The sequence below is a fragment of the Pleurodeles waltl genome, chromosome 1_1 (genome assembly GCF_031143425.1).
Source record: "Pleurodeles waltl isolate 20211129_DDA chromosome 1_1, aPleWal1.hap1.20221129, whole genome shotgun sequence".
Lineage (NCBI taxonomy): Eukaryota > Metazoa > Chordata > Amphibia > Caudata > Salamandridae > Pleurodeles > Pleurodeles waltl.
In genome coordinates, this window is record NC_090436.1 from 790,857,934 (window position 1) to 790,882,011 (window position 24,078).

The following is a 24,078-nucleotide window of genomic DNA, read 5'->3' on the forward strand; positions in this document are numbered from 1 at the left end:
CTTCTTTAGCAGATATGCAAACACTTGCATTGCATTAACTTATCAGGGCCGCCCTGGCTGCTGTGCCCAGTGCTGCAGGGCGACTGTGAACTTTGCTCCGCTCTGCAGGACATGAGGGAGGGACACTACCTGCAAACGCCTAGGTTTCCTCCTTGGGTGATTGGCCACAGTCTCGTACTGTGTCTCTGCCCCTGCACACACCCACAGCTGGCAGCCCTCGCCCTGCCTGGCCTCCTCCCCTGTCCGGATGTGGAGCTCCTTTTAAAGGAGCTGCAGTGAGCGCGGGGCTCCGGCAGTGCGCACCTTACAGCTCTCTCTGACAGCCCCACCGAGCCGCAGCCATGTCGGACCAGGCCCCCTTCGACACCGATGTCGTGACCCTGACCCGCTTCGTGATGGAGGAGGGCAGGAAGGCCAAGGGGACGGGGGAGCTGACCCAGCTGCTGAACTCCCTCTGCACGGCTGTCAAAGCCATCTCCTCCGCCGTCAGGAAAGCGGGACTCGCGCACCTGTAAGTGGAGCAGACCCCTCGGCGCGCAGCCACAGAGCGGGACACTCACTGCGCGCGTGACCAGGGCACAAAAATCACACGTCCACTCAGTGCACGCGCCTCACTCCACATAGGCTGTCTCTCTCTCGTGCATCCCTACAAACATTTCCCATTAACACACAAATGTTCACACCCATTCTCGCGCCCTCACGCCAGACTGCACTCTCTGACACACTCAGAAACACAGGCGCACACAAAATGACACACTCACAAATAGACCGTCACACATTAAAATATTACGCGCACGTACTCGCGAACACTTGAAAACTGCCTCTCCCTCCCTCACAGATGTACACATTCAAACGTAAACACAAATATACGCCAAGACAAACAATAACAAAATCACACTGAAAAATAAGCACACGCAGATCACACAGCTAACATACATATGCACATGTATTTAGAAATGAACGCACTCAATCTCGCTCTGTCTCTCTTTCTCTCTCACACACATCCATCCTGTATGCGCAAGGCTTTAAGTGCGGCGCGACTTAAAAACTCTTTCAAACGGGTCCCTATGGGGCCCTACATGCATGCCTCCCCCCCCCCCCCCCACTGTAGAAGCAAAGACACTAATCATTTTCTCAATGGTGATGGGAAACCCCTGATGTTATCCATGTTAGTATGTAGTCCTTGTTCACATTGCACATTATACTCCACACAGCATTCCCTGAGAGCATTTATTTTCCTAAATGTGATTTTTAGTTTTTTCATGCAACTTGTAACTCGTTTATGGAGTGTACTGTGAACAGAGCTGGGTCTTAGTTGGGTCTATCCGTCTGGCTGAGATCAGGGCATGTGGATGGGTGTTTTGATGGACACGATTGAGTGCTCTTGAAGTTGAGACTAAAGAAAGGACCAGTTTCTCACAGTGCATTTCAGTGGGTCGTAAAGGTGTACAGACTAATGCACATCCAATCCTTGGCTTCTTTGCGGAGCGCACAGAGCATCAGCCACTCTGGTGCCAGTTGTAACTGTAAGAAACTGTGAAGGAGGTATGCAGTTGCTGATATATGGCCAAAGGGAAAGAAAATGCTGTGTTTACAGCTGAGTTGGTGGGTTGTGTGTGTAAGAAGCGAAGAGAGATACACGCAGAAGTGACAAACAGATTACAGGACTCCAGAGGAAAGTATTGTGAAGGAAATAACGGGAGTGACTGCGACACATCAAAGACAACTTCCCCATTTACAACCTTATTAATGCTTAATTTACAGTCTCATAATTCCAGAATTGAAATATTTGTCATTTATTTGATACTGCTAAGAAGCATTGGCAAAGCCAACACCTTATAGGTGTGGGTCCGTTGTGTTAAATGTCTGGATGTAAGAACAGAAAACACACAGCGAAGCGCTCCATTACTGGTCAGTCAGGCATACTTTTTGAAGTATAGAATTTTAGTTTACATGTTTAAAGTCATGGCCTTTCTTAAATAGTCAACGCCTCTTGGAAAGACTTCCTAGATTGCTTATTTGGCCATGTCTCCTTTAGATACCCTCACTTTCTTTAACCCGCTTACAACACTGCTTTTGTTGTACCATCCAATGATAACCCGCAGGAAACAAATCAGAGTGCACATCTATAACTTGCAGACTCTATCCATGGTGCCCATACAACTAACTTTTAAGATAGATCAGTGGGTTAAAGTTCCTGTTGTAGGTAAAATATGGTCCACTTAAGTAAGTGACCATATTATGTATGATAACTCAGCATCAGTAGGATGAAAGGTATTTGCATCTGTTATAATAAAGGTTTGTAGTAAGGCTTTTTTTCTCTGAAAGACCACAATTGAAAGCGTTTATATTGTAGCAGTATCTGACGCAATACAGAGATTACTTTGGATGAGGGCATCAGGATGATCAGTTACATATTAGAAAAATCAACATAATATGGATGGACTTTACTGCACAAGGACATAGTTATCAGTGGCGCATCAGGCACAGTGGCACCAGAGCCCAGGATTGTAAAAGACCCCCAGCAAACCCGATTATGGCCATTACTTTCTGACTATGGGGACAAGAGGTTAATTTTCCTTGCTTACATCAAGGCCCATGGCTCACCAGTTTACACAAGGCCGTTCAAAAAGGGGACTTTGGAGTACCAAAGAGGGACAGTCTCCGAGTCTTGAACCATTTTCATTGGACCCGCTGGAAATGTAGAATGACAAATAATGTGAATAACTTTAAACGTGTAAAGTTTAAATTCTCAAAAACTCTCCTACAGAGGGCACAGCTGGCCCTGTGGTGTAGTGGCTAATTAAATGATCCAGAACATTGAACCTGTCTCTGCAGCACTTCAAGGCCTGAGTGCAAGCACCGTCCTAACACACTGCTGATTGGTCTCACTACTTTGAATGCCAAAGGGTTAACTGCAGAATGGACATACAACATGCAGGCTTCGCTCCTTTCCCCCCAGCCCCAAGACTTTCCACGTACTTTAACCCACTGAGCTAAGTTACTTGCTTCCATGGTGAGTGTGTTGGCTAGATCTATAGTTACACTGTGGTGCAGCACCTATGAGAAGCAAGGTTTTCTGGCACCTCTGCCCTCGACCAAACCCACGCTGGCACGATCTTCCTTCTACCTTATGTGCCAGCAAGGTATGTTTAACCGTATGTTGCATTTATATAGCGCTTGCTACGTGACCTGCTTTGAACGACTCTTTCAAGAATCCTGGCATCATTTTTTCCTTTTTAGATGGAATTCTAAATCCGCCAATTATGCACATAATTGCATGTTGCACTTTGCTCTCTTGTTTGCTAGCAGGGATACCTGTCCTGCATGCAAGCTATTTTCTGACCTCTGACCTGAAAAGCAGCAGAACCTGATAAACCGCAGAGGGAGGCTTGCAGGCCGAGTTTATAGTGAACATTGTCTTTTCCCCTTATCTTTCGTCGGTTTTATGATGCTTTGTATTTAAGAACACGCAGGATTTAAAGTGCAAAGATTGCAATGTGCGGATTTATCGTTGCAGCAAGAATAAAGCTGAGGCTATGCTTTTAGTGGGGGTGGGGTGGAGGGGGCGTTGTCACTCGCAGCCAATCGTGGATCAGCCACTGCACATGCTGATAGGAAACAGCTGGATGCCAGCACCACAGGAGTGGGTCTGTGATTTAAAGTTTACACAACTCAGACTCTTTAATAAGGAGCGGATTAGAATCCTGTTGATCTAAACTCACGTTTCAAAGGATATGTGCTGCATTTTGCTTCTAGGCTTATGCTCCTATTCCTTCTCGTCACTTTTGCAGTTTCATCAATTTCCGTATGTTCTACTTTATCCGTTGCGGAGAGGAGTAGTAAAACGAAACCCAGGAAACAGTATTCTATAGAAAACATCCTCAGTGCTGGGATGTGGAGGAGGGTAAGGCCCACCACCCGGTGCTGACGCAGGATTACTAAACCCTTAAGGGTAACGCCGAAAGCATTTGATATATTTAGAGGCTACAAGCCAGAAGTAAAGCATTGTGAAAATGTCCTTTCTGCAGTGATGTTTTTGTAAGAGCAGAATGCGCACCACATGATATCACATGATCTTTAAACCTGCGATTGTGTTTTTGAACGAGTCTTGTCATGAGCCCTTCGTGTATCCTTACTGGGTCTGATGTTACCCTGCTCTGGCTCTCATGCAAGTGGGTACCTCCCTTACTGTGTCCATTGGCTGCTTCTGTCCTCCACACAAACTTCTTTCCTACTGACTCCAGCGAGGGAGGACTGTGCCTGGCTCTCTGTGGTGTCATCCTTGTAACAGCCTTCCTGGCACTCTGGGCCAAGAACCGAACCTTCTTAGTCTTAAAAGTGAACCCGAATGTTTCATTTTCCAATTCTTAGGTGTCCTATTGGTGTCCAGCATATTGAGGCTACCATCGGTTGTACAAGTGCTATAGAAATGCTCTTTCTGTGAGAGCTTCGGATAATGGATGCTGAGCGCCAATGCTTAGTTAAAAAAAAAAAAAAGTGCCGGGGCTCTTGCCAGGAGGCCACTGCAGCTTCCACCACTTATTGCCCCTGCCAATGATAGTAACAACACAACTACTAACCATCAAACTCCAACAAGAATGACAATTCAGGCTATTCAGGCCCCCAAATCTATAAGAATGGCTTGGGCGGCAGGTAATAGTCATTGTTAATGTGTATTGAATTGATAATTAACTGTTGTTGTGGTCATCTCTAAATTAGCCAGACAGCATCACAATGTGGCATACTGTCAAAAGTGCCAGTGTTGGCAATTAAGTGATAGTTTCGAGCACCAAAAACCACTGGGACAAATTAAGCACTGGTTGCTGCTTGATATGGAACTCAGGCAGTGGCAGCGTATGTGAAACGGCGGACCCCTTCCTGTATGAGACTCTCACATACACTATGGTGATACACTCAGTAGTTTAAGGTTTTGTGAAAAGCAAACTCTTCGCCTATGCCCTGAAGCTTTCCCACATCACAGTCAATGTCTTCTAAGTACATGTCCTGTATAACTGCAGTAAGATTAAGAAATAGATTTAGTGAATTTGAATTAAAAGTATTAGTTACACAAAGCTGGATCAGAGAGCCAAATCTGCTCTCTGAACTAGCTGCTAGCGATTTTAGGTCTGATGTTAGCTAACGCATTTTGATTTTACTACAATTTATGTATGATATACTTTTTTAAAGAAGCTTTCAGCCTGTTCTCTTTATCCATTGATCCGTCATTGTGTCATTCTCATTTGTATTGTGCCCATTATAACATGGGGCAATAGGTCAGCCCACTTCAGCAGTTGGCTGGCATCACTGTGAATGGCCATGTTCTTCCCTTTCACAAGGAGCACATCCAGACACAAAGTAGTTCTTTTCAGTGCCAGCAACTACTATTGCAATGGACACTTTTTGCTTTTATCCAACGTTTTGTTTATGAATTGACGAGGGCTGGGTAGCTTCCCCGGCAGTAAAGGTTTGGAAAAACCATGACAAAACAAGCACTGACAAACCCAAAAAGCTGACAGTCAATACTAGACCTATCCTATTGGCTTTGCCAGTGCTTGTCTTCACATATGGCAGTGCCTATGGGAAAAGAGTGGTTCCAAGATGTGTTTCTTAACATTGCCCTCCTTCAGGTTGCTTTTAGTTCCAAAACAGTATCCATACCATTCACAGGAAATATGAGTGCTCTACGTCACAGACTAGTCTTTTCAGGACATAGACCAGCATTACGAGCTACTGCAGCATTGTGGGGACTCAGGACACTTTAATTTTTCCTTTTCATTTCAGTAGATTTTGACACATCAATACTAAACCTCTGATGGGTAACAGAGCGATTTACAAAAAAGCTTCATGAGACATAATGTAGTTGTACAGTCGAATAATAAAAGTGGGGTATATACATTTGTAGAGTCAGGCGTACAAAATTAGAGCTTTTAGAATGAGAATACAATTGAAGGTGGTCCCAGAATTTAGGTAGGATGAGGTGACAGCATAAAATGATGACACCATATCAGCTCTAAAGAAAAGTAACCCCTAGGGGGAACACAGAACTGTCCACCACTGAACACGCTTCACAAACACCCATGCCCTCCAATGATCAGTCTTGATAAAGGAATATCTAGAAAATTATTTAATAAATAATCCCATACAAAATACACAAATAAAACAACTATTAAAAGGACCTTGACGCCCCAGTGCTAGAAGAAAGCTGGATTGCTGGACCAATTGGAACTGGCCTAAAATAGATTAGAGACTGGAAGCACAAATCAATTGGCCAGTAGATACCAAACTTTGGACAGCATAAGATGATAGACTAGGCAGGTTGTCTTGTGTTTTGTCTCCCATTTTATTTGTTTTAAATTAGCTTATTCTAGCACTGGACCATCAGAGACAGGCACAGTTGCTTGATTTGTTTTGGCACTGAGTGGAAATAAAGCTGCCACTACTACAGTTATGATAAGGCAATGATTCTAAATTCCACATTAATCATGTAGCAATGATAGGGGAGGTGTTTTTAGAGCTACAGCAGGGTCCCTATTGGCATTCATGAATGGTGTAATTCAGTTTTGGAGAGGAAATTTGTTTGGGGGAGGGGTAAATAATAGCTTTATATCATATACTCCTACGTTAATCCAGATGGATCAGAGGAGAGCCCAATCCCTGAACTCTAGACAAGGGTAAGGGAGTAGGGTTCACATTGCTCAGGACCAGTAGTTCCTTTCTTGCCACTGAGATGGAGCACAGGCATCACGCATAAAGTTGTAAACCAGTGTGGGGCAGACAAACAAATTATGGAGCTAGCTACGTTCAACATTTAACTTAAGATGGAAGTGTTTATCGTTCTCGTTCATGTAACAGATATTTTGTAGGGATCTATAATGTTAGTATGTGGTACAATGTAAATGCCGAATAGCCTTTATGACAAGACAGGGCCCTGAGATTCTATTCCACCACTGATATTGGCTGGTTTGGATTGGCATGGGCCCAGTTTGCCCTGATGACCCAGACCATGTCAACACAGTCAATCTGATGTAGGCCAAAGTGGGCAATACTTTGAGTGGCAACTCATGGAAAATTGTGTCAATGAGGGCTGAAATAGTCAATAGAAGCAATGTACAGAGGTGGCCCCCGATTGATGAGGTTGACTAGTTCTTCCTTCTTCTTTAGGAAAGTGGTCTCCGTACGCTTGTTATATGAAACTTGAGTGAAAGTCACTCAGGAGGCCATTTGCCTTCAGGTGAGAGGGCAGTCAGTGGATGACAACTGCTTGAAGCACTTTTGCAATACAAGGTAGATTGGATATGGGCCTCTAGTTGGGTACTCAAGAGGCTTTCACCCCTGTGTATCACCGCTTTTGATGGTGCCCAGAATGCACATTTAAGACTCGTTTAATACACTGTGTCATGCGGTGGTCAGACCTTCTCAAAACCCTGTAGTGTTTACTTTGTCAATAAAACTGTGAATCCTATTGTTTTTCTAATGCTCTAGATATGGCATAGCGGGTTCCACCAATGTGACGGGAGACCAGGTGAAGAAGCTGGATGTTCTCTCCAATGACCTGGTCATCAACACTCTGAAGGCATCTTTCAGTACCTGCGTCCTTGTGTCAGAAGAAGATAAAAATGCTCTAGTTGTTGAAGTGGAAAAAAGGGTTAGTCACACGGAACATATGATCGAATCACATTAGCTTTCATTTTTTTACGAGATGATGTTAAACACAAAACGTTATATAGGTTTTCCAACAAATTAATAATTTTTTACTAATTTACTTATTTGTTCTTTACAAAGGCAACAGAAATGCTAATTGTACATACAAATGCAATGATAAATCAAAGTGGATATTTCAAATGATATATTCCAACGCAGAGAAGATCATTCAATTATTTATAAAATCATAGGTCATTGTTCAGTTATGCAAGATGTGGACTAGTTGCAAGAGACATGAGTTGTAACTTTAGGGGAATGGGTTGACTGGAAATGATTGGGGATCGGGGAATAGAGGAAGAAGGTGGAGGGAGAATGGAAACAAGGAGGTAAGCAGGGAGACAGAAGGGCAAGCAAAGGAGGGCGGGTTAAAGGGGAGAGTACATATAAACAAGCATTGGCATAACATGTAGGTCTGGGTTTACGGTGTTAATGTTTGTAGTGTTAGCACACTTAGAGTACAACACACAGAAGGGAGTCAGGAGGATCAGGCAGAGAGGGTTATAGATGTAAAATAATGCAGCTCAATGCAAGCACTCGAGTAGAGGTGAAAGGATGCACTCAAACTGGCAATAACATTCGTTGAGAGCTAAGGGCCGGACTAAGAGATGATCACTAAAGCCAATAACTCAAAGAGGTTGGAGGAGCAATACTGGCAGTGAAAGCGGTGGACCCATAGCCCACTTTGTGTATATTGTCAGGAATGTGCCTGTTTGACAGCTGCACTGCCAAAACCCAGACCTAAAAAGCAAAAGGATGTTGGAAAAAGCAAGATGGGTCTGTGGGAATGGACAAGTGGTACAAAGCTGGATGAATCAAGGCATAAGTAAGGCACTGTTGGGAATCGGGGGTTACTGCAGATCCTCTGTCTCCTGCTCAGTGGCAGAAAGATGGGGGTGCAGAGCTGCTTGTGGATCGCCAATCCTGACCTTAATAGGAGGGAGGATGGTGTAAGCATTTAGACAGCTGTTTTGACTTTCCCATCTGAGGATAGAGAGGGGAAAGAGGTGAAGTGCAGTGGCAGCTTCTCTGCTATTGCAGAGGAGTGTTGCCCCCCCGCACCCCACCAGCAGCAGCAGCAGCAGCAGCAGCTGCAAACCTTTAAAAATAAAACGATAATAAACTATGTTTATTATCGTTTTATTTTTAGAGCGGCAGGGACATGGGAGAGTGACAGCCATGGACGGGAGTGCACAGCACATGTGTGCTTGCCCATCCATCTCGGGCTTGCCAAACACACATGCGTACTGATCTCTCTCCAACCTGGCACTGTGTTGCCGGTGGAGAGAGCAGGCATAGGCTCCCAGTCTGCCTGGGAGCCCAAGTCAGGGTGTTCCAGCCAATCATAACGCTGCTCTGAGCAGTGTCAGGATTGGCCACAGGGCCGGCGGGGAGCCTTTGCCTGAAGTGCAGTGGTGAGCAGCGGTCCAGTCAAGGTAAGTATTTATTTATTTATATATATTTGCTTTTGTTTTGTCCCCCCCGCCCTGCCACTTTGCCCTGTCACCAGCCACGACTGGCGAAGTGTGCACTGTGAGACTATGAATTGCTGCAATGACATATGAGTGATGACAGTGCTTAGTTTATAAAAGAACAGTTGCCAGTACCTAAAGTTTTTCTTGGAAGCCCATCGCCAGTGTTGTTGAATGTCGAGAATTCCAAATACAATTGCTATCTAGTCTTGATTACAATTCACACCTTTTTCATCCGCTACCATCCACTCCCTGACCCTTCATCTCCCTCTTGCAGATTCTTTTTCAATCCTGCTTTCTCCTTTTGTCACTATTATCTCAACTTATTATTCCACTTTATTAACCCCTTTTCTCCCTTTCTTTGTCTTATTCTGGGTCAAAGACGGATAATGACAAATAGGTCCAACTCCCGAAAAAAGAGCACTGGTGTGCCACACCTGCAACCACTGAGTTAAGCACTGAGTGATGACTTGTGGTGCGATCCAGGGGACATGGAGATGCAATTTGGGGGTATGTTCACATTGCCAGTGGTGGCACATGATCTCGATGTCGATTCTCGGACATTTATCACTCCTTCTGGTCTCATTAGTCATGTTAGCGGTGGAGTCTGCAGCTCTGTCATTAATGTTTTGCCTTTTCCTTCACTGTTAGGGAGCTAGGAGATATGACAAGCCAGTGGTTCTTAGGGTGCAATGTTCAGTAGAGGGGTTCCAGCTTTTGCCATGCTAGCTCCAGGTAGACAGTTCATAATCACTTTTATGCGCTTGCGTAGTTGAAACTGTGCGGGCGCTGTAACTGACAAATTATATTTAAAGCATGCATAATTCAAGGAGACAATCCTAGTTGTGCTCTATTCTCCTACCTCTTGCATTTCAGAATGATTACTGGCAGTCTCTTGATCTCGTCTACGGCCAGGACTCTGCGATTTAGTCTGCAAATCAAGTGCTTCTGTCTCCTTGAGTTCTGCCCAAGCGCTACCGTCTCCAGCGAGTGATGTAGGGCCTAGGGTCCTGACTGGCTTCTCATCCGTGATTACAGAGAGAGTAACATGATAATGTTCTCATTATTTTATTAGTTCCACTTCAGTCAAAGATGTAATTATAAGCAAACCCAGACCCAACCTGTATACCCAAGTGCGAAGACCTCGTCATGCACCACTCAAGCTGAGGAAGTGCTGATGACCCAACTGGCCAAAGTAGTTGAATGGCATTTGTTCAGTAAGAACAGGTTACAGAGCTGGCAAAGAGTGCACTTGTGTGAATCACCTCTACACAAAATCTGGGATGTTCTCACCTGGCACCACTGATGCTTAAGGTAGATGTTCAGCCAATCCAAAATAAATAAGCTGGTACACGGCTACACATATTTACATAATAAGGGATGATATTTTCTCTTTAAGAGCGTCTTTCCTTCAGGGGGGATCTAAGTGTCCATTATTTTTCCGATTTTCTATGTATAAATATCCACAACCCTTTGATTATTTTCCCTTTCATCCTTTGCTACACATTTCCCACAAAAAAACAGAGAGGGCTTGGTGTGACCCCAATGAAGTCAGTTGGAGTGTGAGAACGACCAGTGCCAGGTAGGGTGGTACAAGTGGAATGAAAGCTGCATTTGTATTTGCTCCATTGCTTCACTTGCCTTCTGGGCGATTACAGAAGTGCCAACTGCCTGAGAGTGATGTGAGGAAATTGCCTCAGATACACACGAATCTGTAGAAATCCCGGCCACTGCACAGAAACCATGATGAAACAAGTACGCAACCAACAGATCCTTTCTTGAGCATTGTGTGACACATAACATTTCTCAATGCTTTTGCCAGGGAGTATTTTCGCTTTGCTCTTACCTTTGTGGGGGTCCTAAACCTTTGGGCCGGTATTAGAAGGATAATTCAATCGCACGGCGTTTGCTGTGCGAACTGGCTTGTGTTGCAGTTGAAAACCCCTATTTACAGAGTGCAAAAGTCTCTGTGTGAGTCGCAACTGTCTTTGAGGCTTGCAATGTCAACTCTGCAGTTCCTTTTGATCTGCATTCAAATGGGGGTGGCACAGGGGCGTCACGCTTCCTTAATTACAAATAACAGGGGAAAGGGGCATTGGTTGGCGCCCGAACGTGCAGTCCCAAACTACTGAACGCTTTCTGACTGCGGAAGACACTCGGTAGCCGCTAGACTGCTTCCCTGTGCACGTGGCTGGGGCGCGCATCGGAGGGAGCGGGCAGTGGTCCCATCGGGCTGCCTCCTGACGGCTCTGTCGTCTTTTCGTTGTTCATTAGTCGGCCCGGCTGCAGTCTCAATAATGGCACCTCGGGGTGGCAGAAGCGGAAGTCTTTTGTCCCCTGTAGAACCCAAACTGCATTTGCAGCCATTCAGAAGGAACCGCAGAGGAAACCCAGCTTTACTCAGAGCAATCTGATAGGCTGCCTGCAAATCACTCACTGAAAGATGAGTGCCGGGACCCCGGTCAGGAGACCACTACAGCTGACACCAGCCATTGTCTCTGTCAGCGCTACTAAAGACAATTCAGAATGTGTGTACATTCTAAATGACTAATGCCAGCCAACCAAGCTATTCTTATAGCTTTGGGTGGCAAGTATTTGTAATTTTTAATGTATATAGCATGATTCAACAACTGTTGTTGTGTTCATTAGAAAATTAGACAGGCAGCAATATGTGGCTGGCTGTCATAATTCCCGGTGTTGATGACTAAGTGCTGGTGCTGAGCGCCAAAAAACACAGGCTCAAATTAAGCACTGCTGCAAGCAGTCTTTTATAATGTGTCGGATTAGTCCATCACGACCGGAGCAAAGAACTGGCATATGGAGACGCTGTGCAGACACAATATTGTACTAGAGCATGGCCAATAGCACATCAGGCCCAATGCATATTCTTTGAAAATAGCTTATTAATGCTTTCCGTGAAGGTAACTCTAAGTTTAAGTGGGTCGAACGAGGCCATATCATGCAATGCAATTGTCCCTATTTATCCACTCCTAGTGTTACATGTACTCTTAGATGCCCCTATGCCCCTATGCTCCAAATGCCTGTTTGAACCTCCTTGCTAAAATGTGCTTTGTCAGTGCGTTCCCCAGTAGTGAACACATGTTAAGCACTATCAAGTGTAACTCTTCAGAAGGCGCCCTGCATAGCCCAAGGCCTTTGTACATCAGCAAAAGGAAAGACTTTCAGGGACACCTCTATCTCTTTAGTGGTGGGGCAGGGGAGAGTCATTTTGCATTATGTTGCTCTCTGACTATTCCCAGAAAGTTACTCCATTTGTTTGGAGAAACTACATAGAGGTCATTTAGGGGTCACCAGGGGTCGCAGCTGTGACCCCTGGCTTGCCCTTTGCTACCTCTGACACTGCCCTTGCTAACCCTGGCCTCAGAGGTGGCAAATTCAGTGCCAGGAACACAGAGGCCGATCGTCCTTATGGACATCAGTTGGGGCTCCATTCTATTTGTTTTCTGTCAATTTATTATCACACTAATAGTGAATAAGAATATATTCATCACTATTAGAGTATTACAAATTGAGTAAAATCAGCTAGAATATTCCCTTTCATGGCAGCTGAGGTAAGTAAAACGTTTTTTAAATGTATGTTGTGTGCATGCTTGTGGCTGAGAGTGTGTTTATGTGAGAGAGATAAACACAGATAAACACACTCTCAGAGAGAATGCATGTACGTGTGAATTTGTGTGTATGCTTAAGTATGTGTGTGAAAAGTGGAGGCTAAAAGGTGTGTGATGTCACTTCCGCTACCCCTGGCATTTCGGTGAATTGACGTCCATGAACTACACCCGGCTATGTGCATGGTTGTAACAAAAGTCTACTTTTCGGGTAAACAGTACAGTGTATAGGTTGTCTTGTCACGCAGCAAGCCTCTCCTACCAACATGTCACCCCTCAGATAGCTACACCCTGTGAGACCCAATTCAGTAGCTATCAGAGGACGGGAGTGGGAGAAACAGTCTGAACTAATCCCTGTGCTCATTGCCAGCGGAAGGGCAATCGTGATACAGCACCATCAGCCCAGGCCAAAAACATGCACCCGCAGAAGAGATACCGCAACATGCTCAGGGAGGCTATGGCTGACAGCCGCGGTCACCCACAAGCCCTAACGACCAGTCAGAGTTCAAGAACCTGCAGTTTATTCTAAAAGAACCCAGAGTACTTCTTTAATCCGCAAGCTGACCTTGAGGCTTTGACCAGCCAGTGCCTTATCACCCAAATGGTAGTCAGCCTTCAAGGCCGCAGAATTTCCAGGAAAGGTGCACACAGGCATACATGGAATAATGAAAAGCAAGTATTACCACTCTACCACTCTCAGTGCGTCATCTCTATTAAATACTAAAGTTAGCCAAGAAGAGTGGTCCTTCAAACACCCAGAGGAAATCCTCCTTCTGTGTGTGGTGGTTTGTTCACCCTCAGTGTACCTGCTGTAAAAGTGCTGGCTCCCTCCATTGAAGTTCAGTTGAAAGCTAAAGGCCCCATCTTCACTTTCTTGCTGCCCAAATAAGGCTGCCCAATACTCCTGCTATGCTTGCACCTAGAAAGGATAGAGGTCTAGTGACAGGACGCCTTTATAAAGTCTGGGTTAATTAAATTCATTTAATTAATAATACGTGTTTGAGAGACTTTTGGATCTAATGAACAGTCTCATGCCTCGGACTATCCAGCCACCTAGCTGTTGTTATCTCTGAAGGCCTTTGCCATGATGTAAAGTTTATTTATTAAATAGGAAAGACCTCACGGAACAGGTCCAATCTAGGTCATTATCACACATTTTGCATATTTCAGTTATTGATACTTCAGCAGATCGAACCTGCCGAAATATAACACGAGAAATACGTAGAGTACGTTTTTATACATGTGAAATTTAGTGCAAAAAGCGTCATCTTTGCATGTGATTCCCCATTTTTTCTTAGGGAAACCCGGAATCGGAGGTATTTACGAGACCCCGTAAATGTTTCACCCTCCCAGTGCTTAATTTGTACTTGTTGTTTCCGGTGCGGAGCACTGGCACTTATTTCTGAGGGCCGGCGCTTAGTTTTCTTTCTCAAGCATTTACTGCGAGCAAAAGACACGAGGGAAAGACGGAGGAAGAGAAAAACGAAAAAGCGTCAGAAAGGGGAAAAGCAGGAAGCTGCAAGAGTGAGCTGAAGGGGCAGCGAGTGGCTGTAAATGCATTTAAGAGTCCTGAAATGGCTTTAGGATTACGCTGCCTCAGTACTCGCCCTTTTAATTGCAGCAGCCGCAGGTTTGAGAGGAGAGCTTTGAGCACCGGCACCTTTTTATTAACACATTAAGCATTGCACCCTCCTATTTACCAGGCACGGTGACTCGTTGAACAACCTTGGGAGACCTGTAACTGGGGTCTTAGAGTAAGTTGCTATAGATCATGAAACGTATCTCTTGGGTGGAGCTTTCATGGGTAGGGAGTAAGCGGATACTGGAGATCGAGGGGCACAGTAAAAGAGCCCGGGTGCCAGTATGGAAAGGAGGCCGCTGCAGAGAAAGGCACCTGGGAGTAGTTGGCAGTTACAGATGATTTGTAGTACAGAAATGGATGGACATCTTTGTATATGAACATGTAAAGCAGAGAGGACACCAACAGGTGGGAGATTAACACAAGGGCCAGACACCATAAAAATGAGAGGCGCGGCCTCGAATCCAGGAAGCACGCTGATAGGCCAAGGGCCGGTCACAGGGGATGACACGAGACTTGAGAAAACAAGTCTGAGAGTGTTCCAGATAAACCTGCAGTGCTGGGATTGAATGTGGGGCTGATGCAGAGCATGACTGGTGTGACGCCAAAGCTGTGATCTCGCCAAACGAGATAAACGGGGTTATTTGCTAATATTTTGGGTGGCGCTCATGTGGTGCAAAGTGACGCGTTAAAAAGGCCCGCAGCGACGCACGACCACCCACACAACCCTTAGCAAACCATGGCCTAAATGTGTAGTTGCAGAAATAAACCGGGAAATGAGGAAACCCATTAACTGTTTAACTGCACACGTTGAGCTGCAGAAATAAAAGACAGTCTGCAGTTATACGGTGAGCTGAGGACACAGAGGTGGAGTCGGTTTTCACTTCTGCTGGAAGTTGCAGCCAAAGAAATGGTATTGTCTTTGAGCTGAGGGCGTAGGTGCCTGGCACACCACAGCAGAACGGCAGACGCCTTAAAATGAGCATTGAAGGAGTTCATTTCTCCTGCCCTGCGAACAGGGCCACTGGAACTATATGGCAAGAGAGGACCAATTTATGTGGCAGGGTTGACTAAATTATGTGTCAAATTATTCTGCACAGTGCAGGACTTTTTGTGAAATTATTACCTCATTATTTTGTCATTTTTACTTGTTTACACTGTCTGGGCATAGTTTGCAAATCATTAGTACAAATAACAGCAATAGGCAACAGAACTGGGACCAGTCAGCCTTTGTGAAGGGCCTTGCACTGACAGGCAGCAAGTGTTGCTGCATTTTTAGTAACTTTTGATCTGTTTGAGCTAAAAAAAATGTTAAAATTTGCAGATTATGCATCAGATGATGGAATATGCAGCAAATTCATAAATATACAGAAAATGCCGGAGTCACGAAATCACAAAATTCCAGTGGCCTTGCCTGTAATCAAGAACAACACAGCATTTATGCAGCCTTCACTAAGTTTTACTTGGAAGGGAGAGGACTCTGAGCCCTGTCATATACTGATATGGTAGTGGAGGCAAAGGCTTACAAGGGAACAATGTCTATAAAGAGTGAGGTGAAAGACCCATGAGTTTATCATACGAGGGTGACCTGTGTTCTCTCTATCCAACCACAATTCTACTAACATAGCACAATGGATCCTAACCACCTGCTTTATCCCAGGTTGTCCTTTTCTTAGGTTTTGCAGGCATGAGAACTTTGGAAGTGGGAAAGAGGGAGGTTTTCAAAACGAAATCATGGGAATTAATATTCTCTATTGATTTGCAATGAGATTGGGTTCATTTGAGGTAGGAGAAAGTAATCATTTTCTTGGCTTTAAAAATCAGAAATTTCCCTCCTTAATCGGGTATGTTGGCATGTATGTTTTTTCACCTACTTCACCATAGGTGCTGCGCCAGTTCATGAAGGTGGAATAGGGAAACAACAAAGAAATATGGGTGCATGTCTGTCTGGGATGCTTTCAGTAGCTCTCACCCTATCCAGCCAAGGTAGTAACCCACTGTCTCCCTGCTCATCTGGATTTTTTCTCTGTGTCCCGCCATTCTGGTTCCACAGAAAGCAAGGGACTACAAGAATGAACTGACTATAAGAGATTTAAGGCCAGACATGGTGAATGGCATTGATTGGTCAGTATTGCACTCAGTGCTTAATTTAGGTTGTGATTGTAGGTGGGCCACGCCTGTTTAGGAACCAACACTTATTTTTCCTCATACGACTTTGAGCCAGAACACAAGAGAAAAACACAAAAGGGAGAAAAAAGAGGAAGAGAAAGATTGAAAAACAGTGACAAAGGGAGAAAGCAGGAATAATAAAGAACAGAGATAAAGGGACAGACAGTGTCTTGTGGTGGATGGAAGAGGCATGAGGTGGAATCAAGACTATGCAGCCTTAGTATTCAGCAAGCCTGACATTAGGCAGTGATGGCTAGGGGCTTCTGAGAAATTCTTGGGTATTGGCACTTATTATTTTATAATTTAAGCCCTGGTTACACTAGTGCCAGCCAATTTTGTAGTAACATATTCTACAACAACCAAAGAAAAAAGGCATTTTCAGCCAGTGACAAGCAAAAACAAGCATTAGCAAAGCCAACAGGTTTTTCCTACCAGACAAGAGATACTGACTTTGTCAGTGTTTAACCGTGTTGTACTGCAGCATGTGTAAAAGAAGAAAACGATCTACGACATGGTCCGCACTGGTGGCATCATATCGCTTTTATTTCATTACTAGTGGGAGGGTGGGTGGGTGGGACAACTCAGACAATAGAAAGTGTAGGGGTAAAAATAACGCCATGACATGACCAGTGGTGTCTGCGTCATTGCACTTTTTTTTGTTATGGTGGGTGAAGGGGACAAGAAGCAACACAGACAAGGGAGGGAGAGTAAGGACAAGCAGCAGCACCGATAAGGGACGGAGGCTGGATGGGGGCAAGCAGCAACATAAAGTATGGAGGGCAAGCAGCGACACAGACAAGGATGGGTGGGGATAGTAGGGAGGGAGAGTGGGGACAAGCAGCAACACAAATGAGGGAGGGAAGGTGGATGGGGCAAGAAGCAACATGGATGATGGAGGTCAAGCAGCAACACAGAAAAGGGTGGGTGGGGCCAAGCAGCAACACGGATCATGAAGCAAGGGAGTGCAGGATTGGTACAAGCAAAAAAGAGGAGGGAAGAAGGAAGAACAAGTCGGGCCAACAACAGAGTCCAGGCAGGTAGGAAGGGCACGTGGAGGCAAGCAACATGGAGCCTGCATGTCCAAGGAACACAGAAGGGAGATAAGTACACAAGGGAGCTGGCTGAAAAAGAAAAAAAGAGAAATTCTGGTACAGTGTTTAAACACAAAGAATAAAATAGTGCCTAACAAATGAGCAGTGGAACAACACAAGTAATGCATCCATGTTCCAGTGGAGGGACAACACATGAGGAGGAAGAAAGCTTTTGGAGCTGGCCAATAAAAAGCAAGCAAATGAGAATGACAATTAAGCCAACCAATGGTAAGGAATGGGCCGCCTCTAAGCCCACTGAAAGATAACAAAAGTTCTCAAAGTGGCAGCACATGCGCTATCTAGGTGAGACCTAAATACATAATTTGTGCTGTGCTAGAGACTTGTGAAACTGGTGAAGAACTGGCCACCGCCAAACAACATTGTACTGAAGTGTGTAATTGCCATGTATGTGATCTGGTCCCGCTCACTCCTTTCCAGTCACTGTCATAAAATATGAACAGAAATTCACTGTTTTCTTTATACTTCTTTAATTCATGACCTTCATAGGAGATGGATGAGAAAATGGGGACTTTATTTAGTGCTGTAGCTTTAGACAATAATGGGATTGTTATATCCTCTTCTGAAATAAAGTGTCAACAGGTGGCACTGAACTCCAGGTAACGTTTTTAAGGCGGCTCATTTTATTCCATATTGTCTAAAAGATAGAGGCGTTCTATAATATGTAAATTTTTATTAATTCAAATGTTATGTGCAGTAAGTAATGTCATATATACATATTTTAAGTACAAAAGTGTGCATCAAGATATATAAAGAAATCAAATTAGCGTGTCAGTGACTTATGAATGCCTATGCCTTGGAGGGACTTTAATAAAGGCTCAGAGCAGCTCGGAAATAATCATAGTCTGGTAATGTAACCATTGTTATGTTTTCTGAGACAGATTTCGAGAGATTAACGCTCTTTGGGAATCAAAAATGTATGCTATTAAGGTTTAGATATACCACTAAAAACATGTAAGTCGTTTGTAAAGAAGACTGTCTTGTTTCCAGAGGATCACCAGTGCAGCGTATGGGGTACTTGATCCATCATCTCCTTGCCTCTCTTCATCATCCCGGTCCTTAATGAATGAGTTAATGTTTCCCCTAGATCAGTGCTTAATTTGTGCTTGTTGTTGCAGAGGACCGGCACTTATTTTTGAGGGCCTTCTGATATCCTTCTGCCTCAAGCATTTGCTGAAAGCAAAAGACACATATGGGAAAGACTGAGGAAGGGAAAAACAAAAAAGCGTCACAAAGGGAGAAAGTAGACAGCTGCTAGAGTGAGCTGAAGGGGCAGGGAGTGGCTTTAAATGGATTGACAAGGCCCGAGATGGCTTCAGGATTACGCCGCCTCAGTATTCCATGTTCCCACATTTAATTGCAGCAGCCTTGTGTTTAAGAAGAGGGCTCTGGGCACCGGCATTTTTCTATTTACAAATTAAGCACTGCCCAAGATGGTGGTTCATGCTGGCTTTTATCTCCATACCCAAAAACATAAAGTAAACACATTTGCACTCAAATTAAACTATTACACTTTACCAGCATCAGCTTTCTGTTTGTATGCTGTTGCCAAGATGCCAGTTCACGCGGTTGCTCAAGGTCCCACAAGAGTCCACTCAGAAAGCCGACCAGTTCAGCAGGCATGCACACAGAGACCACAAAATGGGCTACACAGAGCCGTGCTCTGATCTCTCCAGAGTGATAAACCTCTCTTGGGAAGCTTGACCGCCAAAGCATGAACCAATACGGGACTTCCCACCACCCTGGAATTTATCCCAATTTTCTATGTCAGAGGAAAGGATTTGGTGTCACTTGAAGTTTTCATGAGTATGAATCGAAAGCTGCAAATAGTGCAAAGTATTGCTTTTTTAGAAGTTGTAAATCTACACATATGCATAGGAGTATGTGTAAAGGTGTAAATGTGCAAATATTCTTTGTTAATTGGGCCCACAATGTTTTACTGCTGGTTAAAAACATACACAATACTTAATACTGATTCGTGTGTAGAAAGTTACAGTTTTCCTCAATAGTCCTGAAGTGACACTTCTAAGAATAAATACAGATTCTGATCACAGTAACAAAAAATCAAATGATGTAAGCTAGCGGAGGCATGTTGCTGCTGTTACAGAATCTAACTCCCTGCAAAGCTTCACAAGGGGGTTCCTATAATTCAGCCACTGAGCTGTGATTGACCTTTAGGCATGACTATCGTTCCGTTGAATGGGGCACATACTAATTCTCTCTGCTTTTATTTCCAGGGCAAATATGTGGTCTGCTTTGATCCTCTCGATGGTTCTTCTAACATTGACTGCCTTGTATCCATTGGAACAATTTTTGCCATTTACAGAAAGGTAAACTTATTCTGTGACTGTACATGAAACCAGAGTACAATGCATGTGTTCAGCAGAAAGCAGAGACAATTTAAAACATATTGGGTCAGATGTGTGGTCGCAAAGCCTGTGGCTTTGCTTTCTCACAGTGTTTATGACTGCTTAAGAGCTTTTTTAATGTTCTAAACCCATTTTGTGATTCAATAACAGATTATGAAATTCCAAAACACATTTAGAAAGGCATAAGAAATCACAATTTGAAAAGAGTGTGTTTAGGGCATTCCTTCCAAATTGCCATTCGCAATGTTATGTATCAGTGCTTTGCACCCCGATTTCTGTCGCCAAAATACATCACAGTAGGTTTCTGAATCCTCAAAGGAGGTGATCACCGTTCCCCTTTGTGAATGTAAAATAATAGTTTGGCAGTTGGCACTTGACCATCGAACCACTCTCAACTCTTAAACAAACATTCTTAAAACATTAGTTTTTTAAAAATGCATGTATTATTAAACAAACATATTTAAACAGCAATCAATTACATGGTGATCTGGTGACTCCAGCAGGCTGCCATCCCTGTTATGACCACCAATGGTAGTGAGCTACAATTTGTGATCTACAGAATGAAAACTGATGAGGTAGGTCAGATTGTGACCCATTATACTTTGGAAGTTTGTGAACCTCCCTATTAGTACATAGGTCAGTTTGTATAATTCCACACTGGTCCCAAAAATATTGGTTGCAATTTTATGTGGCCCATTATTCTTCATTAATCTGTGTATTGCTTTTGCAATACACCATGCTCTTGTTTGACGGTGTTTGTACTTCATAAGTACTGTAGGCACTTTGAAAAATTGGTTCATCAGTCTCTTCTGTCAAGGAGTGGTAACAAAGAGTTGAGTATCACACACTAGCAGTTAATCTTAAGTTCTCCCACAGGGGTTAGCTGGTTCAGTTTAGCTGCCAATTCTGAGAAAACACTCTCCAATTGTAGCTGAACATCAGCTTAGTCAAATGCCTCCTTTCTCCAATTGGACAGCCTAGCTTGGGAGGTATAAACTGTGAGCTGAAGGTTGATTTGTACACTGCATCACTCAAAAACAGGAGTATCAAGAAGGATGGCGCAGTGGTGAGGTGAAGCATGGAAGGGTCCTCCCCTTCAGATACATTACAGGTCTTTCAGCATCCTATATAGTTACAAGTCATTCCATTTCAGCCCTTTGGATGGAAACTGACCATTGTAAGAGGTTGCTTAACTTGGAGTTTCAACTTAATAATTACAACAACATATTTTTTTTAAAGAACTTGTGCCTTAAATCAGGAGAAAGCGGGAAAAGGGTATGCAAATGAGTGCCTCCCAAAAGATGACCCAAAATATTTGATTGCCACCAGATGATCAAGGAATGAGCATCACAGCTAAAGTCTAGAAGCTGGCACATATGCCTGGCTGCAGTTTAGGCATGTCACTAGATTGCTTAAGTGGTTGCTCATGTACTTCCTTAATTACCTTCTCCATTTTGAGTGAATATATTTCCTGCTAAGACAACTATGCCATTGAAATATTTTTGTAAGGGCAATCGCAGCTGATAACACAGTTGTTTTGTCAGCTGCTCTCCTTTGCTTTGTTATAGTATGTTAGTGCATCCTGTTATGTAGCTGTAGCTGTTTTCTTCCACTGTTTTGTTATGTTTTCAGCATCATGTACTTGCAGAGTTTCATTGACTCATTTATTGTCCATGAGTAGACCTCCACTAATACATTATGTGTGGTGCCCTTTGCCACTGTGTAACTCAGCATTCCTTTTTTGACTGAGTGATTGTGAGGAATTTCTGCCTGTTGTCTGCGTCAGCTATTTAGGAGAAGAGTATGGAAGAAATTGAGGTATTTTCAAATGGCATCCTACAGCTACAGCCTCAGCATTAAAAATGATTATTAAAATGACCCATCCACCTAAGAATATTAGGACCCTGGTATTTCTGTGCATTGGAATGTGTGGCTGTCTTGCATGTGCACAGGTGTTTCTGCTACAATGTAAACTTCAATTTGAACCACCCTAGGACCACTGTATGTGAAGACAATGGAGCAAAACTAGTAATCTGGTCACATTACCAAGGAAGGAGGCCCGCACAGGTCCCAAGATAGCTGGGAAGTTGCACACTTAATGGTGTCACTTTTAGTCATGGTATTGTGAGCCACCTGCAAAGACCCTGATGAAGTGGCAACTGGGAGGGGTGGGGTGGGAGAAGAAATTCTAAATTCTTACTCCTACATTACAGGTAATTTTGGAAAACTCTGTTAGCTATAATTTCATATTCACTAAATGATATATTTTCACAGAAGACTGAAGTATTTCACCAATGGTAGCTGAGAAGGGGGGGAAGCAGTCTGTGCGGTGACACCCACAGGGAATGCTGACACTACTTGTAGATCTGCACAGGCAGATGCTGTTATGAGGACTTAGGTGCCATGTTCCAGCTTTCATGAATTGTCTGATCTTTTCTTTCTGTTTTCCAGGCTGGTGACAGTGAACCCTGTGAAAAAGATGCCCTGCAGCCTGGAAGGAACATTGTAGCAGCAGGTTACGCCCTTTATGGCAGTGCCACAATGGTGGTGCTGGGCACCGAATGTGGAGTCAATGGTTTCATGCTCGACCCGGTAAGAGGTTTACTCTCAGATGGTACATCCTGTCTTTAGTGACTGTGGCTACCATGAACATCGATTATTGGCCCTGACAGATATGATAACTTCACTGACAGCTTTTTCTTTAAATGATATTTGCATTATATATTCGTATATTACCTGTTGGTACAGAGCCTCAGGCAAATGACACCCATCATTCAGTGACTTTTAAATATACCACATCACACATGGTTGGATGATTTAAAATCTCATCTCTCATTTAGGAATTGTTTCGACAGTTATCAGTGAACGTTTACATTATCTTGAAGAATGCATTTTTATTAAAAATTTTCACTAGAAAAGTGAAACAAATTTTCATGAATTTTCAAAACGAAAAACACATTTTTTAACTAACGAAGGGAGGAACCAATTCAAAATGTTTTCCGCATTCCCAGTTCATATTGGGTGCATAAAAAGTTTAATTTGTGTGTGCAATTCACATACAATGATTCAGAGGAACAGGATTTTTAAATCCTGTTTTCATTTAGTACAAGGGGAATTACACCACTATTGCGGAAGTCATGTCACATTAAGTTCAGGGGTGTCCCATATGAAGAAATGAAGGTAGCTAGAGCTTTAGTTCTGAGAACCCACTAAGCAGTAGCTCCTTCATTGTTGACAAACTTCCCTATGGGTGTTGCACACACAAATTAGATGTCTGATCTTAGTGCCAGCAACGAATGACATAGGTATACAAATTATCTATGTAAGGCTCTTGTCCATATTTCATGGAGATGTAGACATAGGGATTTATCTTCTGGTAATATTTTTCAGGTAGAGTCAAAAAGAGTAAAAACGTAAACGTGCATTCAAGTAACTGTAAACAGACAGAATACTTAAATTACTTTTGTAGACTTAGGTAAGTAGACTCTGAGATTAACGCAATTCCTTTAACTATGATAATGCTGGGCATAAAAGTATAATTTATATGAATTAACCTATTATTGTTAAAGAAAAGTGAACAATGAGAAAGTACATTTTGTACAAAACAGCTTATTTTAAAGAAAATGTTCTTTCTGTATGAGAGAGAGGTTTTCTTTCCTCCGATTAAAATATGATTGAGAGTAAATGAAGCCCTAAGAACAAAACTGGTGAGAAATTGCTCCTTCTTGGTTTCATATTAGCTTGGTGTTAATAGATAAACATGTGCAGCTATTATGAATCACATGCACAGACTAAACATTTCGATTTAGTCCTAATTTCCCCTTTTAAAGTCACATCTGGCTCTCCCCCCCCACGAATCTGGAGATCTTTGTTGACCCTTATTTCCACAATCACAAATGAATCCTAAGAATGGTACACGTCAATTGTCTCATTTAATTATGTAGCTAATGTTTGTATAGCTCCTAAGGTACACGAGGCCACTCTGGAGTGCTGTGTAGAGATAGAGGACCAGGGAGAGAAGTATACAGAGGAGTGGAAATGGTGATCATACAA

General features: G+C 43.5%; 1 protein-coding gene across 1 annotated transcript in view; it reads left to right on the top strand.

Moving 5' to 3' along the window:
• The first annotated feature begins 234 nt into the window (after positions 1-234).
• Positions 235-24,078, top strand: part of LOC138287564 (fructose-1,6-bisphosphatase 1-like) — a 31,716-nt gene continuing 7,872 nt past the window's right edge. Inside the window, exons 1-4 of the mRNA XM_069228113.1 lie at positions 235-511; positions 7,486-7,648; positions 19,894-19,986; positions 22,477-22,617. Coding sequence (XP_069084214.1) covers positions 342-511; positions 7,486-7,648; positions 19,894-19,986; positions 22,477-22,617 — 567 coding nt within the window. The 5' untranslated portion in view covers positions 235-341. The remainder of the gene's footprint in view (positions 512-7,485; positions 7,649-19,893; positions 19,987-22,476; positions 22,618-24,078) is intronic.